The sequence below is a fragment of the Thunnus thynnus genome, chromosome 7 (assembly GCF_963924715.1).
Source record: "Thunnus thynnus chromosome 7, fThuThy2.1, whole genome shotgun sequence".
NCBI lineage: Eukaryota > Metazoa > Chordata > Actinopteri > Scombriformes > Scombridae > Thunnus > Thunnus thynnus.
Window position 1 is genome coordinate 13821476 of NC_089523.1, and position 18908 is coordinate 13840383.

Here is an 18908-nt window from a genome sequence, read left to right on the forward strand (position 1 = left end):
CATTTGTGTTAAAATATTTTGTCAGCAAGACAATTTTTGTACGAACGTCTGTATAATCAGCATCCACTAAGTTTATTTGATAAACATAAATGCAGCTTTCATTTTGTGTACTCTGCCTTTTTATGTAGACAGGTCACTTTGAAGAGATTTCCTGCCTCTCATGATTTCAGGGCTGTTCTCACCCATTTGCCTGCAGAGCTGAATCGGGGAAAATAGAAATGACTCTTGACAGGTGGTGTGAGCAACAGCATGTAGGAAAGGGGAACGTCCCTAACACAGCTGCCTCTTCAAAGATTGGCAAAAACCTCAAATACTTCAGAGGACTTTTAAGAGAATCTTTTAGGGAAACTGTGGAGTTCTTGATTGGCAGCAGTATGTCCGTGTTCTGGGCCTTCCAAAAATCCTATCTTTAGTAAGAACACTTCTTGGAGGGTGGATCAAATATATGATGCCATACCTAAAAATGTGTTTGAGTAAAATGTGTTGTCCTACCACACATCCTTGGAGAGTATTGGCCAGGTCAGCACAGAAAAAAAAAATAAAGGTAGGAAACTAAAACATTCAAAGCCTTGCTGGGTAACACTAAGAAAACTATTAGGAAGGGGGTTAATACTGGGATGATTGCTGTCATATAACATGACATGAGTTCTCCACATATAGAAGTGCTGAGTCATAGTAAACCCCAGTTTAAATTTGCCTGCTAAATGTCAGCATATCTCTGTGAGTTAAAGTTTAAATTTGAGGTTGAGCTGGGTTGTTTGGTTATGTATAGTCTACTTACTTTGGAATTTACATATGTAAATACAATGTTGTGTTGCAATGAGTGTTGTCAAAATGCTTTTCAGTACACCTTAGCACCATGGCTGGATGAATCCACTGCAGACACTGATGAAGGAGTGCTTCTGCTGCTGTAATGCTGTTGACATGCTGCTTTTGCTACACGGCCAGTGAAGACAAGGAGTAAAAAGACGCTTTGGGTCACAGTTGCGGGACAATGTAGAGCAGGATGTCTGATTGATACACTTCACAGCTCTGCAATATAGCTGCTATTAAAAAAATGGCATTCAAAGTCACTCCTGGTGTTGTTTTTTCACTGTACGATGGTGTCTTTTTCTGGTGGCTTTGGTGCCCAAATACACCCCAATTGCAGTTATAAAATTGTGCTAAGTTGTGATTGGTTAGCTTCACAGGCAAAACAGGTGGCAGCATTGAAAAGCACTACAGGAGTTTTCACTTACTGGTGAGTCCAGGAAAAAATACTCTGGCAAGCAGACTGGCAGCTTAATATAAAAGCCTACTGATGGGTCTTTTCAGGTATTACAGTGAACAAGCATTTGGGCCATTGTGGCATGAGCTGTGACCTTCTGAGCAAGGCTTGTGTGGGCTAATGGGGGTTGCTCAATAATGGAAGCTCCACATTAAGGGAGATCACTTGTTCCTTTACTGTACTGACAACCTCAGTTCAGTCAATGGCAGGAGAGTTTCACCCACTTCCTTTGTCCTATTTTACTTCCCTTCTTTTTCAGTCAGTATTTCTCTCTGTTTCGCGGTCTTCCTCGCCCCAGTTTCCCACACCAGCCAGTCAACTTGTTGCTAATTAAATGGCCCTGTCCTGAGAGGTGTAACCTGGAGGTTTTCATTCACAGTGTCTTCAAATTAAATTGACCCGTGTTTCCATTTCTCCACCTACAGACGAGGATTGAATCCACCCCACAGAGTTAAGTCCATCTCCATGACAACCTTCACGCAACAGGAAATCGAGGTTCTACAGAAACATGGCAATGAGGTAGGTATGGTGACTGTTTGCCCTGTCACAGCTGTTAATTAATGTTGTGATCAACATTCCCACTGCTTTGATATGTTTGATTTAATGGCTGTCCATGTAGGTTAGCTTTTTATTGTGCCATCACTGTTCTCTCGTATGTACTCCCCATCTATTATATTTAACAGACTAAAGAGAATCATGTTTAAGGTCGATGGAATGTGGAATGATATTATGGAAGTATTTTAGTGTCATTTAGGCACATATAGCATTTTTAATTTTTAAATATCACAGTATTATGAATATTGTTATTCAATATTCATATTTTCTAGCTGGTGAAGGAAATTGAACAAGACCCAGATATTTAGGAGCTGGTGGAGCCCAAACCAGCACTGAAAGGCTAGTTAATATTTAACTTGTATTGATCAGGTGGCCAGACTTCATAACCTCACTGGGATGATTGTGTTGCTCTGTGTCTGCCGGATTTGGAAGGAGGCGATTATTTGCTAACATGTTAGTCACAACTTGATGAGATGAATATGTCAGGGCCCTAAATCTGTCAACATTTACTTCTGCCATTTGAAGGTGCCGTCAATTTCAATGCCCCAGTTATTTCCTATACAAAATGTTATGCTGATGCTTCATTACACATACTTAATTCATTTTAAACAGTGCAAACAATCACCATGTCCATTTTTTGGCAGATTTGCCACAAATTTGACTCAAACTGGGGGAATCATCGGATCTTAATTAGGGATGCAACTAACAATTAAGCTCATTAAAGTTGAATCAGTTGATCATTTTCTTGATTGAGTAATCATTTGATCTATGAAAAAAATGCCATTCACAATTTCTTAGAGCCCACAGGGATGCTTTCAGTTCGATTGTTCCGACTAATAGTCCAAAACCTTAAGATATTCAGTTGACTGTTATATACTGTAAAACGTAATTATGAATACCAATACACGATGATCATTACATTTATTGTGAAAAGATTTTCTACTATTGCAAAGTACTAATAGTAGATAAATAAAATGAAAAAATATATAAATGGTTTATATAGATTGTTGGAGGTGAAAGTCTTTATGATTGTTTGTTATCATAAAGAGACTTTCAGCTCTCACTCAGCCATCGTATTCAGAAAGTGGCACCACATATTTGTACTGCACAGATGAACCAAAGTGCATCATCATTCAAGAGCCATTTCTGGTAAACGGAGTATGAAATAGAGCAATGCCGCCTGGGAAGCAGAACCTATTAAAAGCTGTAGCAAAGTGGCAGGGCAGGCAGACATGCAGGAGACTCAAGGTTGGAGCTGAGGCATATATCCTTCAAGGCTGTTATATACAGTGGTGCTTGAAAGTTTGTGAACCCTTCAGAATTTGCTCTATTTCTGCATAAAAAACCTAAAATGTGATCAGATTTTCATGCAAGTTCTAAAACTAGATAGACATCAATTAAATAGATGAGACTAAAACCTTACACTTGTTCTTTCAGTTATTGTGGAAAATGATCCAATGTTACATATTTGTGTGCGGCAAAATAATGTGAACCTCTAGAATCATCAATTCATTTGAAGGAGAAATTAGAGTTGGGAGTAAATGGGCATGTAAACACAGTGGCTCGGAGTGAGCCACACAACATTACTCCAGCCAATCAGTGGCAGGGGGCGTTCGTCCTTGTGCACAGGACAGGGGGAAGTCATCAGAGCACCTGTCCTGTCTCCAGCACCTGTTGAATGTTGGGGGAGGGCTGGTGAACTGGAGAGAGAGAGAGGCCGTGGCCAATTCATATAGAAAGTATTTTCTCACAGAACAGACGCGCTTTTGTTTTTTTTATTTTTATTATTTTTTATTATTTCATTGTATCAATCCACACTGAATTTGAGACAGTCTCACGGGGACCTTCGCATTTTTTTTTTACACTCCAAGTCTGTTGCATTTAGTGAAGTGTAATCTTAGCAGGCAGTTGTTTAAATCACACAAATATCCAGCTGTATATGTGTTTTCAATTTATTAACCATATCATTGAATCAATAAATACAAACACTGTTAATTTCTTCCAGTGGAGCTGACATGCAAACTATTTTGGTTCAGTTAATTTCTGCTGTCAGTCAGCCTGGTGAAAGCAGTTTGTCAAGATGCTGTCCTCACAGATTTCCAGGAGCTGCAGCTGACAGACGGCTGCTTCTGTGGACAGAGACGCTTGAACGCAAGTCGAGTGAGAAGTGGGGAGGCTGCAGAGAGGTGGAGAGTGTGGATGGACTGTTGTGTTCACAGCAGACACATTTTCTTTGCTGCTCATGATAATGTGTGAGAAGAACAGAAATGACTCTACAGGTGACTCATCACTCTGGGTTCCGCCATATTTCTCTTTTGGTCGTTGCCTTGGCAATGTGCGTCCATGAATTTGGGGGGCGCTCTGGGTGGAGCTTATGATGGATCATGAAGGAAGGGGTGTATTTGTTTGGATGTTTAGTTCAAATATCAACAGTTCTTTCTCCAGAATGACTGACTCTACCTTTTTAAAGAAGAGAAATCTGGGTTTTCACTATCAAAGTCTGAACTTCACAACACAGATTTGAGGAAGTCTGTCATGGCTCCAAAAAAGGAGATTTCTGAGGACCTTAGAAGAAGAGTTGTTGATTTCTCACCAGGCTGGAAAGAGTTACAAAACCATTTGTAAAAAGTCGACTGTCAGGCAGATCGTGTACAAACGGAGGACTCTACACAATCCCACAGGAGACCCAGGAGTGGTCAACCAATAAAGATCACACCAAGGGCAAGGCATGTAATAGTCCGGGAGGTCACAAGGGACCCCAGAGTAATGTCTTGGAAACTAAAGGCCTCTCTTGCAGTGGCTACAGTCAATGTTCATGAGTCCACCATCAGGAGAACAGTGAACATCAGTGGTGTGCATGGCAGAGTTGCAAGGAGAAAGCCACTGCTCTCCAAAAAGAACATTGTTGCCCATCTAGGATTTAATCAAGACCACATGGATAAGCCAGAAGGCTATTGGAAAAATGTTCTGTGGACAGATGAGACCAAAATCTAACTTTTTGACTTGAATGAGGCAACAAGTAAACACTATATTCCAGCATAAGAACCTTATCCCATCTTTGAAACATGGTGGTGGTAGTATCATGGTTTGGGCCTGCTCTGCTACCTGTGGACCAGGACGGCTTGAAATCATTGATGGAATTATGAATTCTGAGCTGTACCAGAATTCATAGTATAGGAAAGTGTCAAGGCATACATCCGTGAACTGAAGCTCAACAGAAAGTGGGTCATGCAGCAAGACAACGACCCTAAACACACAAGTCGTTCGACCAAAGAATGCTTAAAGCAGAAGAAAGTTAATGTTTTGGAATGGCCGAGTCAAAGTCCTGACCTTAATCCAATGGAAATACTGTGGGAAGGACCTGAAGCGTGCAAGGAAGCCCACTAACCTCCCTGAGTTGAGACTGTTCTGTAAGGAGGAATGGGCTAAAATTCCTTCAAGCCAATGTGCAGGGCTGGTAAATGGTTACCAGAAATGTTTAGCTGAAGTTATTGCTGCAAAAAGAGGTTACACCAGTTACTGAAAGCAAGGGTTCACATACTTTTGCCCCACACAAATATGTAAGGTTTGATAAATTTCCTCAATAAATAAATAAGTTAAATGTTTTTGTCTCATTTGTTTAATTGAGTTCCCTTTATCTAGTTTTAGGACTTGTGTGAAAATCTGATCACGTTTAAGGTCATATTTATCCAGAAATGGAAAAAAATCTAAAGGGTTAACAAACTTTCAAATACCACTGTAAACACTACCGCTTTCAAGTTGCCTTTTATCTTTCCACAGAGAGCACTTGACGCAGATACGAAACATTAAAAAGCAGATACAACAGCGTGCAGTTAATATTTGCAGTAGTTCTAGTTTCATGAAAGTAAACCTGCATGTGCTCTCTGTGTGTGTGCATGCACATCAAAGTCAACTAAAGAAGTAACAGCAACAGAAGTGTGCATATAGCATAAGAGCCATGGTAGTTCTTGCAGCACCAATTCTGAGTGCACACATGCATGGAGCCTATAAACCTCTCTTTACTGGATTAGGCAAATACTTTTGGAATGCTGTTCAAAACCCAACACCAGAGGTGAGACTCAGACCGATTCTACACCAAATAATCATGCTCAGTCTGTGCAAACATGGGGCCACCTTTTCTACACCAAACCACCAAACCTGGCAAAGTGTCAAGCCATTTACATAAGTAAATAAGTCCGTGGGTTATGCAGTGTATTGCATCAGTCGTCTGCAATTAGCCTACACCTTCAGTTGGTGACACTTGCACTGTCATTATTTTTATTTTCTGGTCCTGATCTACTCTGATTATGTTTTCAAAAGAGCATGTTCTTAAATGATGCTCTTTTGACCATAACCTGCATTTAATGGCTTTGCGGCGATTAACTATGTCATCACCACTATTCTCCTTGTGTGTACCTTGGCTTCATGCATTTTTAATGCAGCTTATTACAAGTCTGTAAACTCATATTTTATGTTTGCTACAAAAATGTTTAACTAAAATTGGTTGTTCTGCTACTCTGTATGTTTCAGGTATGTAAACAGATCTGGCTAGGCCTTTATGATGAAAAAACCTCCTCAATACCAGACTTCAGAGAACCACAGAAAGTTAAGGAGTTCCTTCAAGAAAAATACGAGAAGAAGAAATGGTAAGTCAGTTTTATAAGCTTGCAGAGCGCAGACATGTAGCTTTGTCTTTGTGTTTTGTTTTGTTTTTTTCTCTCTCTGGCTTGGAATGTTTCACAGGCAGCTCATAGCAGTTAGCCTCGAGCAAGCCAACCAATACCCTTCTTTAAATGCACAGAATTTAGGTCATTACAGTCAAGCTGCTTTTATGTGCAAGATTTAGTTGTTCCATGAAGTTATAGGTTTTTGTGTACACTTGTATATGAGGTTTAGTATAGTTAGTATTGATGCATTGTGTTGAGTATGTTGACTGATGAGAGCAGTTATTTCAGGCAAATAAAACTAATGACAGACCTCACCAAACAAGTGTCTGCCACACTGATTGTAAATTGGGGATTGGCCATCAAAAGTAAATATTAATTTTGTGAGAGTTAGTTTATGAAGTCAAAAAAATTGAGATAAATATATAACTATATTTTTCTGGATGTTCAAATATTAATTTAGACCATGAGCCTGATAGTCGACCATGACATTATTACATCTATTTGTTAAGTTAGTGTCTGAAGTCTGACAAAAATGTGAAAGATGAGGGGTACATGTCTCAGCATGCCCCCACTTGCTGCAGACACTCTCATGCACTCACACATGAGCCATTCTCCTGTAGCGCACAGACACACACACACCAGCAATGATACTTCACTGTTGTTAAGATTAATCTTTAAGATTAATGACCTGCCTGCTAGCTGTGAGTCACATTTGCTCTCAAATAATATTCCCTGTTGTCACATTTGGATTTGCAGAAATAAAATGCTTGTTTGGCCAAAAGGCTGCAATATCATTATTTTGAAAACCCTAGATTGTGCTAATTTATCTCAGCTATTATTCCATTAGCCAATAGCCATTAGTATCTCGTGAATTAGGCCATGACTATGTGAAACATTTGAAATTATGTGACAAACTGAAGGTTTTTGTTTCACGGTGATACTAAGACTGGTTGATTGGTTGTGTGAATTGCTTCCTAGGTATGTACCTCCTGAGCAGGCCAAGGTAGTGGCATCAGTCCATGCTTCCATCTCTGGCTCCTCAAATAGCAGCACCAGCAGCACCCCAGAGGTTAGACCACTCAAATCCCTGCTGGGGGAGTCTGCCCCCTCCCTACACCTCAACAAGAACACCCCACCTAATCAGGTGAGATTTATGATGTACACACATACATGAGTTGTAATTATTGCTTACTGGTGATACACAGCTACAATACATATGACTCTAATTTTATTATTTTATTTATATATGACACATCTTTAAGTTTCATTATTTTTAATCACTTTTATTGTTATTAATGACAGAATCTAACCTCTGGAATAAATCTCATCTTTCCTTACTAATGCTTATATTTGCAGGATGACACATCATATACATAGACTGACAGACACTCCCCTCAGTCTCTTTTTCAATGTACCTTCCTCTTGTCTTCCTTAGTCCTAAAGGTTGTCAAGGGATTCCTAGACATACTAACCAACACATATACAGTATGCTGTTTTTTCAAATACTTTTCTTGTCTCCATCAGTCTCCAGTGGTGAGCCGTGGACATACCCACCAGCAGCAGTTTCATGACAAGAAGTTTGACCTCCTCAGTGACTTGGGTGGAGACATCTTTGCTGCCCCGCCCAACATGAGTGCAGGCGCCAGCTCCGGTTTTGCTAACTTTGCACATTTCAACAGCCACACAAGTAAGGAACAAATGAATAACTGATAACGAGATAAAATGAACTGTTATTACATGTCTGGCAAAAGCAGAGTGAAACATCAGTGTGATCTTTTATGTTTGCAAGTTTTAACACCGTGCAGTCAATTTGAGCAGTCGAGATGACAGAAAAATACTAAATATCTCAACATGATAAATGCACTGGAAAGTGATATAAAGCAAGAAATAAGCAATAACTCAAGTCAGGATGGGATTGTCCTTTTAAGTGTGGAAATTCTTGTCTCAGTTCGTTTTTTCCACAGGCTCTAACCAGGAGCATCAAATGGTGCATGTTTTTGTTCACCAGTTTCGGTCTCCTCTGTAGTTAAAGGTGTTTATTGGTGAAATCCCCTTAATTGTTTGAAAGAAAAAAATGTGATAAATTGTAGCTTGAATGAGTCAAATCTTTTATGTGCATATAAGCATGTGCACACCCCTGTGCTCAAGTTTGGCTGCAGTCGACATTTAAAATGCTTAAGGTACTTAAAGAGACAACTGTGTGCTGATTGATCTTGCATTTTAATTAACACCTTTTTATAGATTGTGGCAAACGTTCTGGATCCTTCAGAATTTGTTAAATGTCAGCAGCCTTGTACCTCCATGGTTACAAAACATGGCCATACATTATGGAATAGAATCAAATGTGCTATGGACAGACACATCTCCATGGTTACAAATGCCTGTAACATAGGACAATTAGTGTTTTCCTTCTGTGGAGGATAATTTCTTCTCATTTCCCCCTCAAAGAGCCATCAAGACACACCCTTAATGCAATGACCAAAGTCCCATCCACACATCTCCACATAGCAAACATAAGCACAGATTCATGCCTCTGAGATTAATGTGTAATACTGAGCACACACATACAGCCTTAGATGCTGTGCACCCTGCAAGGAGTCCAGCGTGCGTATCATTAGAGACGGTAAACATCAGACTATGCTCCCTACCTTTAAATCTGCTGTGCATTTTATTGTTATGTAACATCAATTCTATGATTATCTGTCATTTTAGCACCAAATCCATTGTCTTTGTTTTGAAATCTGTCATTCATGTTCCTGGTTGTCATATGTCCATTCTCTTATCATCTCATCCATTGTTTTCCTCCCATTGTCTTTTTTGTTCATCTGACTGTCTGAACCTCATCCTGACACCACCTCCAGCGGCACAGAATGCCAACGCAAATGCAGACTTTGCTAATTTTGATGCATTCGGGAGCACTTCTGGGTCGACGGGTGGTTTCCCCTCTGCACCCCAAGCCCCATTCCAACCCTCAAATACAGGTAGTGCAAGTTCCCTTTGTTGGACTAATAGCACACATCCAAATCACTCTCACAAGACATTAGCTTGCTTATGTACACACACATAGAGAATGTACATTTATTTTGTTTTTGTTTTAGTATTTATATCAGTGGTTCTCAACATTTTTTGGGTACAGGATCAGGATGTGGTACAGGATCTTTTTAAAATATATATTTTATTGCAGTTACACCACGGACCACTAGCAGTTCGTGGACTCCCAGTTGAAAAACAGTGGTTTATATAACAGGGACAAAGAACAATACATTTATTGCACCAGTTATAGTAAAAACTAATTTCCATCTGTAGTCCCTGGGTCGAGACCATAATACAGATATGGGCTAAATACCAACACCTATTCTGCCCTACAAAGGCAAACTATGCTAACAATGAAACTGAGAAAAATGGCTTCAAAGTTTTTTGATTGTCCAGCTAGCTGTGTTATAGGTAGAACAGCTGTTATGTGCTTATTAAATATGCATCTCTTAAGTAATTTTCATGGCTTAAAAATCATGACCAATTATTTGACCTATGACCCCAAAAATACAGATAGTTCACTCTGCCTTTGTTTTACCTTAAACAGATACAGTATGTAGGTAGTGCAAAGACAAAGTGCGGTAACATAGTGTGCAGTGTAACATCTGATGAGGGTTGTACGAGACAGAGAGAGGAGGGTGAGGAGGCTGTCAGTCTGTAAACTAATGTTGGTGCACTCTCTTGTCCTGTCTAGCTAGCTAGCGCTACAGTGATATCCAAGCTATCATTACTATCTACTACGATCAGGTTAGCTGATAATACCCAGCGGAGAACACGAAGATTCCCCTCTTTGGATTGTCATGAAACTGGCTAGAATATGGGATTTACAGACACTGAAGCCTCATTCATTAACATTTGAAGGGCTGTCGCAGACCACAGTAACTGCAGCCAAAGCTCAGAGAAACCAAGGTTTGCCTTGGTTTTTGGTTGGATTTTATAGTTACTGCAGTTTGATTGTTTTTTCTCTAAGGTAGAGCAAGACCCAACTTAGACAATTTGTCACAAGAGAAAACAGACATTTAAAAGTTCAATTTCAGTCATAATTCAGTTTTGACCAAAATTGTAATTAGTGCGGTTTGACTTTGTAGGGCAGTATTCACATGCAGTACATTGTCAGCCATGTTTCATGTCAAATCATCAATTTTGTTGTCATTTGTCTTTTAACTGTTGCATTACATATCCTCTGCTTCCCAAACCTTCTCATATGTGCATTGTGCATTGATCTGGTCAAGTTTGGAAGACCTCTGTGCACCAGTAGTCCAAAGGAAGTTTTATAACCAAGAAATTTGGCAAAGTCTGCAGGTTAGACTCACAAAATTTCCTTAAGGCAAGAAAATGCTAATACTTATTTCTGTTTTCAAAAACAATTCAACAAATTGTCCTTGGCTGCAGCTGTACCCATGACCTCATGTTTACATGGTATGTGCCTGAGGCCAGAAACTCACAGGACATGGAGCATGAAATTGATTGATTGATTTTTATTCGACAATAAATAAATAAATAATAAATAAATACAGGGCTCCATGTACAATTTTTCAAAAACTGTCAAGGATGACACAATAAAGCTAGTATGCTTATTTCCATTGTGGTCCTTGATGGAAGGGGGTACAAGGATAGTCATCAGCAAATGACCAACTTGACAGCTCATATATTCAATCACACTAAATACTATACAACAGAGATACTACATAGAACAAGGAAAAAATACATTAGGCAATAAATACTTGAAATGTGTGGATCCTGCCACAACACACCTCAGTAGTATGGTGTGTTTACAGAGGTTTTGAAGCTGCCCACTCCATCAATTTCCTTCATGACTTTGGCTAGCTTAAAACGGCTGCTGAAAAGGTTTTCTTGCCAGTAAGTGTTATAAATTTGTAGTGTACAAAGTCGAGCTCCTCCTAGTGGCATAACTATATGTGTCTCCAACCCAAAAATGAAAAAAAAAAGTTAATCTGGGCATGTCCACCCAAACAATCTTCAGTACTGTACACAATTTAATCAGGTCCACCCTGTCCTGTACCGTAAACCAATTAACCCTCTCAAAATGAGAGGGAAGGAAGTGAGTGGCTACTGGTAACCTCAGGACAATTCTGACAAGCTTGTTCTGTGATGCCTGAAGTTTGATTGTCTTTGAAATACCATCATACCAAGCACAACAGGTCTAGTCAAGGTGACACTGAATTAGAGCACCAGCCAGTATTTTCAAAGCCCCAAAGTCCAAAAATGTTGAGATCTTAGCCAAAAAAATGTATCCTATGTTAACCTTTGTAAGTACCTTCAAAGCCATGTCTCTCAGATGGTTAAATTGTAATCCAATATATATCCAAGATAATTAACCGGGGATTTCTCTACTATTGTGGTATCCTTAACCATGATTTTAAAGCCACCAGACTTCTTTAAATTACATCAAGATCCAAATAAAATAGATTCAGTTTTGCCAAGATAGAGAGATAGCTTATTGTCACTTAGCCATTTACCAACCAATGTACGCTCTGAACTTAAGGTTTTTTCAATTACACTTATCTTTGTGCAGTATAAGTAAGGCAGAATTGTCTGCGTAGAGAAAGAGATCACATGAACATGTGGATTTTAAATCATTTACAAAGAGCAGGAAAAAAAGAGGCCCAGGACGCTTCCCTAGGGAACTCTGCACTTTAGTATTTTAAGGCTGGATAGTAATCCAATTAACATCCACCATTTGTACTCTGTCTTTGAGATAAGAATCCACCCATTTGATTACTGACTCACCCCAAAGCTTTTGGTTTCATCAGTAGTATAGAGTGATCAACAGTGTCAAATGCCTTTTGAAAGTCTAATGTCACCATGCCAGTGTTTTCCTCCATCAGTTTATTTTCTAATGTAATCAGTCAGATAGAGCAAACATGAATCAGTGGAGTGAGAGTTCCTAAATCTGGACTGAAACTCATAGAGAAGGTTATGTGAGGAGATATTACAATCAATTTGCTCAAACACTATCTTCTGTATGATCTTGGATAAAATACATAAAATGGACACTGGTCTGTAGTTACTGTGTTCTAATTTATTTCATTTCTTGAATATTGGAATAATTGTAGCAGCCTTCATTACATTTGGAAATGTACCTTGTACCAGAGATAGGTTGATGATGTGTGTGACATAGGATGTTACAATTTCAGCTTCATCCTTCAAAAATATTGCTAAAATATTGCCTAAACCTGTTGCTTTAACATAACATTTTAAACAAACATTCTTTTGGACAGAGGACAGAGGTTATACTACGTTCTTAAATGAGAAGGAATTTGGTTTAACCCACTTTTGGGAATAAAACTGCTACACCGGTCTCTCTCCAAATTTACCAGAGAAGATAGGAAGTTTATAAACCAGGGTTCTGGCAATGGTAGTAAAATAATTATTCAGACTGTCAGCAATCTCTCTTCTGTCTGATGAGACATGACCATTTATGTTCAGGCCTAAGATACTGTGCACTATGCAAATACTGTGCACCAGAGAATAAGGTGCACACCAGTGCAAACACACCAGAAGCATTCAATCTAAACACCACCTTCAGCATATCTCTATTTTAATTAACCTTGAAAGCTTCACTTTACCATGATAACCTGCTAAGTTTACAAAGGTCATCCTTTTTAAAAAAAAAAAAAAAAAAAAAGCAAGTGGTGGTTGTACAGCACAAAAGTGTACACAGAGTTTAAGATTCAACATTAATTTCAATGTTGGGATATAGGAGCAATATATCTTTCAATGTGCTGAATCCATTTTAGTTTTTACGAGATAAAAAGTATATCACTGTGCAGTAATTAGGCAGACATTTATAGTGATACAGGATATGCAAAACACCAGGTGTGTTACTGCTGTAGTACAGTACCCACATTTTTGTGGTGGTGAAAAATTACTGTCACTTATCCGGTCTGTACTTCTCCCAAAGAAGCAAACCATGACTTCAACATGCAGATATCTACTGTTGTCCTAATCTTGCCTGTCTTTGTCATTCTGGCCCATATTTCACTCCAAACCCTTTATCTAGTTATACTGTACGTGTTATGTAAGATTTTTAAAGAGCATTTGCTCAACACAAACTGTCACTTAACCATACACAAAACAGTGACTTTTATACAAAAAGACACACTTAAACTTCCTTCCCCCTAGTCTCAGGAGAATGTCATGCACTACAGTGCCCTCTGCTGGATGTTCTACATTGATAATTATCTTTATGTGGAGGTACACAGTGATCTCTTGATGTCTATTGCTTGATGGATAAAGCTCTACTCTCTCATGGCTTTATAAGATAATCCTTCTCTCACAGACACTGACTGTGCTATCTGCCTGGCCTTAGCTGTCCATTCTGTCTCCTGTGTTTTTCATCCTTTGCTTCAGCAGCAGTTGATTTTTCTTTGACTTTACGTTTTTTAATTTTTACCTTTGATTTAGTTGATATTTCTTTCTTTTGTTTCTCCATCCCTGTCTTACATTGCTCATTGCCCCATTTCTCCCTCCTTCTCTTATTTTATTTTATTTTATTTTATTTTTATTTTTTTGGCTGCCAGCGTTCACTGTGCTCTCATCCAGCCGCAGTATGGGTGAGTTTGCCACTGCTCTGCCTCTCCAGGCTGCACACAGTAAGTCTCTCTCTGGGCTTGCCCTCTTAACAGCTTTCACCCTTTCCACTGTCTCTAATGTGTAGTCACTCTGATCCTCCTCTCTCTGGATGTAATGTGTGTCTCAGCATGTAGTTCTTTTTGTGTCTGTAACTCTGATTCAATGGTTGAAAACAGAGGTAACAAGCTTCAATTATTGCTGTCACTGCTGAGAACCACTGTGGATAACAGACTAAAAAGAATAAAAAAACAAGGTAGAATCAGACACTCACTATACTGTGTTCTCAACCCACCATTTCCCCTCCCTTTTTTAGCAGTAACATGGGAGCAAAAAAGCATCATACCCTTCAGGTCTATTTCATCAATTTAAAAATGACTGAGTTAAAATTCAAAATTTTCGATAATCCATTATGCCTTATAAGAATACAAATTGCTTTGCTTTAACTGAGTTCTTAATATGTTTGACAAACTCATGAAACCCAGCCTGGAATTGATCACAGAATCTACTAGACCTGAAATGGAGGGAAGTGCCTACATTATCATGGTTTTCAAACACAGACATATAGTGTGAAACAAATTTAACCAACAGCCATTGGCAGTTGTAAACTTATGAACAGTTCTTGAAGGATTTGTCTCTTGCAGAGAAAAAGTGAACTACTTCTTCCCCAGTAACAATCCTAGATCTGGTTGAAATGATGGTCTACTCTTTACAGAGCTCAGTAATGGCTACAGGGTGATTAGTAGGCTGCAGTTCTTTTAAATTGAATTATCAGTTGTTTCCCATGCCACAGTTAATACATTTTGGTTGATTTTGTCTGTAATACTCTGATGTTGATTCACAGTATGGTGCTGAACTCGGATGTAGCTCAGAGCTAAAGAATGGTGCTGTTCTACACTTCATTTGTCTCGAACATAAATAAATGCTAATTTTTATGACTTCCCTAGAGGTTCATTGGCTAATGACGAGCCAGCATAGCGCAGTGTTGCAGAGGACTTGTTTTTGTAGTGTTGTTAAGTGTACTATAGAGCCTGACTCCAACCCAACTTTACCAATCATGCAGCTTCTCTCCCTCCCCTCCTGTTTATGCTGTCACCCAGAACCAACAATGAAGATTCCCCTTATGACTCTCTAATCTCTTTTCTTTCATGCAGGTAGCGCCTCAGGGGGACTAGCAAATGCCAGTTTTGCAAATTTTGACAACTTCCCCAAATCGTGTAGTGCTGACTTTGGATCCTTCAGTTCCTCCTCCCAGAGTAACTCCACAGGAGCTGGCAAAGATGCTGTACAGAGTACTAGTGTCCCTGCCGATAGATACGCAGCCTTCGCTGACCTGGATAACATGTTTAGCTCTGCCACAACAGAGCAAGGTAAACTTCTCTTGCCTAGCCTGTTTCATAGATCTCAGTTGTATGGATAGAGGTTGACTCAAAAAAGAAGATGACATAACAAAAAATATAATCATGCGCATAGATGTAAGTCCCTATGAGTGTTATTCCCAGTGCAGGGAAGGAATCGTCTCTCTCAAAGAAGGGCTGATATGCATTTGCTAGCAGACGTGTACTTCCGTATCGCTACATTTTTGGCTAAGCTCAGGCTTGGTTGTATTTTGAGATGGCCCTACCATTGTACCTTACCTTTTTTTCAAAATCTGTTCCCTGGCCTCAACGCTACTGAACCAGCCTGTATGCGGACAACAAGCCCACTGCACGTGGTACTTTAAAGAATATGCACTAGTTTCATTGGAGAGTTTTAGTGTCACATGGGCAGAAATTTGGCACTCAAGCATCTGTGAATTGTACTGGGCTGGTACTAGTTTATTTTGTTCATATAACAATTTTGGTGCAAGAAAATGCAAATTTCCTAATGACTGAACATTTATTCCCCATTATTTTTAATAGGTTGAGTATGGCAGCTATCTCCGGACCTTTTGCTTCTGTCTTTGAAATTTGAAGACAATGTTGTCCTGGACTGGTTGAGATGAGGTGGATTGAACCCAGCTCTGCTGTTATGTGCTTCTATTCCAGGAGGTGGTGTTCCTGGCGGGGTGAGCTCAGCCACGGCTGCAGCAGGAGTGAGTGGTTTGCCTCAGAACCAGCCAGCAGTTGGGGACCGCTATGCTGCTTTAGCTGAGCTTGATACAGTCTTCAGCCCCTCGGCCCCTGCTACAAGTGTTTACAACACCACCAGCACCTCACAAGTGTGAGACACTATGCTTAACACACACTCACACACACACACATACACACACAACACGAGGAATAAGTCCCCTGCTATTGTGGGGTCCAAAAGTCTAAGTCTACTACTAAATATTGTTTATTTTTTATAATTTATTAAAATAAATTGGTTCATCTGATTCAAGAATAAGTCAAGATTGTTATTTTTAGGTCTCACTGAAATGGTAGTATGAATTTGAAATACACAGTGTATAATATTGGGTTTTAATGCACATTTTTCCAGTTATTCAATGTGGCAAAGATGTTTTAGGCCAAATTATTCACCTGATTGTTGAAACATAGGAGTGTGATAGTTGATGGATCTGAACCATCTGAATAAATACTGTTAAAGTTAAACTACAGTTAAACTATCTGACAATTTTTACAAACAAAGCAACTTAACCTACAAACCTACAGTTACCACTCCATCATACAGTATTGCATAGAGTCTCTAGTTTTATTTTTCTGGCTTCCCTGAAGAGACTGTGTGTCAATTTTGTTTCACTGCAGAGGTGTGTTTGGCCCAGAGACTGGGGTGTCAACAGCCCAAGGACAGCAGGCCCTGCCTGGCATGGCTCAAGGTTTTGGAGGTGAGTGAACCTATAGGCAATTTTTTTCTGTGTACTGTGGCAATAATGTACCCAAATTGAAATCAGTAAAGATTAAGGGACAATCCTAGGGTAAGGGTTGGGTACCGTGTACTGTAGGTAATAGCTGAATTTGGCATTGAGCATTGTTGTCATAAAGCAGAGAGCCTCTGTACCCTTGTTGGACATTGAGAACTTTGCTGGTTGAGTTCTTGGGATTAGGTTGTAGATATGATGACAAAATGGGAGTGTTGAGTCAGTCAGTACCATTCTGTGATAAGCTGTGCTACTTCTCAGGAGGACTCTATGCAGATCTTAATTTCTCAGCAGGGAATCAGCCATGATCAGTTTATTTGAAGGATACTGTTAGTGAAAAGGTCAGCAATAGGAGGTATTTGTGCCAGTGATTTGAATTGAGAGTGAGGAAAATCACTGATCGTGTACATTAACACGTTGAAATGGGATACCATGCATATATCAATGCTTTTGCTTTTAACATGTTTATGTCATGCAGTTTATTTATCTGTTTCTTACTACTTGCTCATGTTGGCTGACTTTATACCTCTCCCAACAGCTCAGTCAACTAATCCGTTTGTAGCTGCTGGTGTTGCCCCAGCAGCAGCACCCACTAACCCATTCCAGAGCAATGGCAGAACAGCAAATGCGGCAGCAGCAGCAGCAGCAGGTTTGTTTATGTGTATGTTTGTGTGTGTCTGTGAATGTGTAGCACTTAGAGCACACCATTAAATCAGCTTAATGAATTAATGCAACATAGCATAGTAAAATCCTTTATATAAGATTATGGGCAAGGTGCAGGTGTGTTACATTGTACAGTAAATGTATTATGTTTGATTTCCTTGCACACAGTTAGCAATGAATATGCCTCAGATCACAGTGTCAAACACCGAGGCAACCAATCAGGCAACTAGAGGAGAAAATTATCAAAATGTCTGAATACCAAATATACTCACCATTTAAAAGTAATCTAAACCGACTTTATTGAAATTGGTAGCAGAACTAGTGTTGCCATTTACTGATGTGCACGGGAGATGCGCAGTAAGGTTTTGAAAGTGAGATTTAGTTGTCTGTCTGATTGCTCTTGCCATGCTGGACAGGCTTGATGAGGGTACTTCATGGGCAGGGTTTCCCTCCCACCATTGGTAGGTTCCCTTCTGCTCTCTGCTTCACTTTTGCTCTCTTGTGCCTTGCTCTGCCAGTCCCTTCCTGTTCCTGTAGCAAATCTTATCAGGAAAATGTGGTGAGGTAAGCATAGCCACAAGATTCAGAAACCTGTGTGTGATAAACTAGGTACAACTAGGTGCATTTCACCACAAGGGAGCAAGGATTTAAGATAAGTCTAAAGTGAGCCGCTTTTTGGGAAATCCTGTTATCATTTCCCTGAATCAGTGATGGAAGAAGTACATGTGGAGATAGTCATTTGAGCTACAGTATATAAAAAAACTATTTTTAAGTGGAGGGTAGAGCAACAAAACATGATCTGGCAAATCCAGCTGCCTTGCAAGGTAAATCATCCATGCCCAAGAGGATCAAATCTGTCATCAAAAATAAAGATGAGCATACAAAATACAAAAAAAATAAAAGAATGGAGTCTCACTAATGAAGCATTCTGTTTTTTCAAATAATTGACTGAATTCTTCTTGCGTATTGCCTTAAAAACGAATAAAATTGTATTAAAAGGAAATAATTTGCAATTACCTAACATTTAGTGATATTGACCAGGGATGTACTCAGTTTTGTTATTTACTGTAATTGTCCTCATACTGATTGACTGTCACCAAATCAAGCTTTACTCTGCAGGTATCATCATTCTAAAGAAATACTAACACAAACAGTTCTTCAGTCCCCTAGGATGACTTAATAATAAAATCTAAAGAGGTGTCAGAAAGCGAATCTGTGGCAGATGAATACTGGATAGAATGACACCAAGATTTTGAGAAAATCAACCAACTAGAAATTCAAACAGACTTAA

At 39.3% G+C, this 18908-nt stretch overlaps 1 protein-coding gene across 6 annotated transcripts in view; it reads left to right on the forward strand.

The window, feature by feature from the left end:
• The window catches only part of agfg1a (ArfGAP with FG repeats 1a), a 32741-nt gene that overhangs the window by 6072 nt on the left and 7761 nt on the right, over positions 1-18908 (forward strand). Inside the window, exons 2-11 of one of the 6 annotated variants that reach the window (XR_010928935.1) lie at positions 1693-1786; positions 6353-6468; positions 7468-7633; positions 8014-8176; positions 9351-9470; positions 14067-14138; positions 15270-15485; positions 16143-16317; positions 16842-16921; positions 17493-17602. Coding sequence is in view for 5 of the 6 variants with exons in the window: in XM_067594471.1 (XP_067450572.1) it covers positions 1693-1786; positions 6353-6468; positions 7468-7633; positions 8014-8176; positions 9351-9470; positions 14067-14138; positions 15270-15485; positions 16143-16317; positions 16842-16921; positions 17493-17603 (1313 nt within the window). In the remaining variant the exon portion in view is untranslated. Of the gene's footprint in view, positions 1-1692; positions 1787-6352; positions 6469-7467; positions 7634-8013; positions 8177-9350; positions 9471-14066; positions 14139-15269; positions 15486-16142; positions 16318-16841; positions 16922-17492; positions 17604-18908 lie in introns of all 6 variants that reach the window. The other 5 variants (XM_067594471.1, XM_067594473.1, XM_067594472.1 and 2 more) reach the window with 5 other exon arrangements.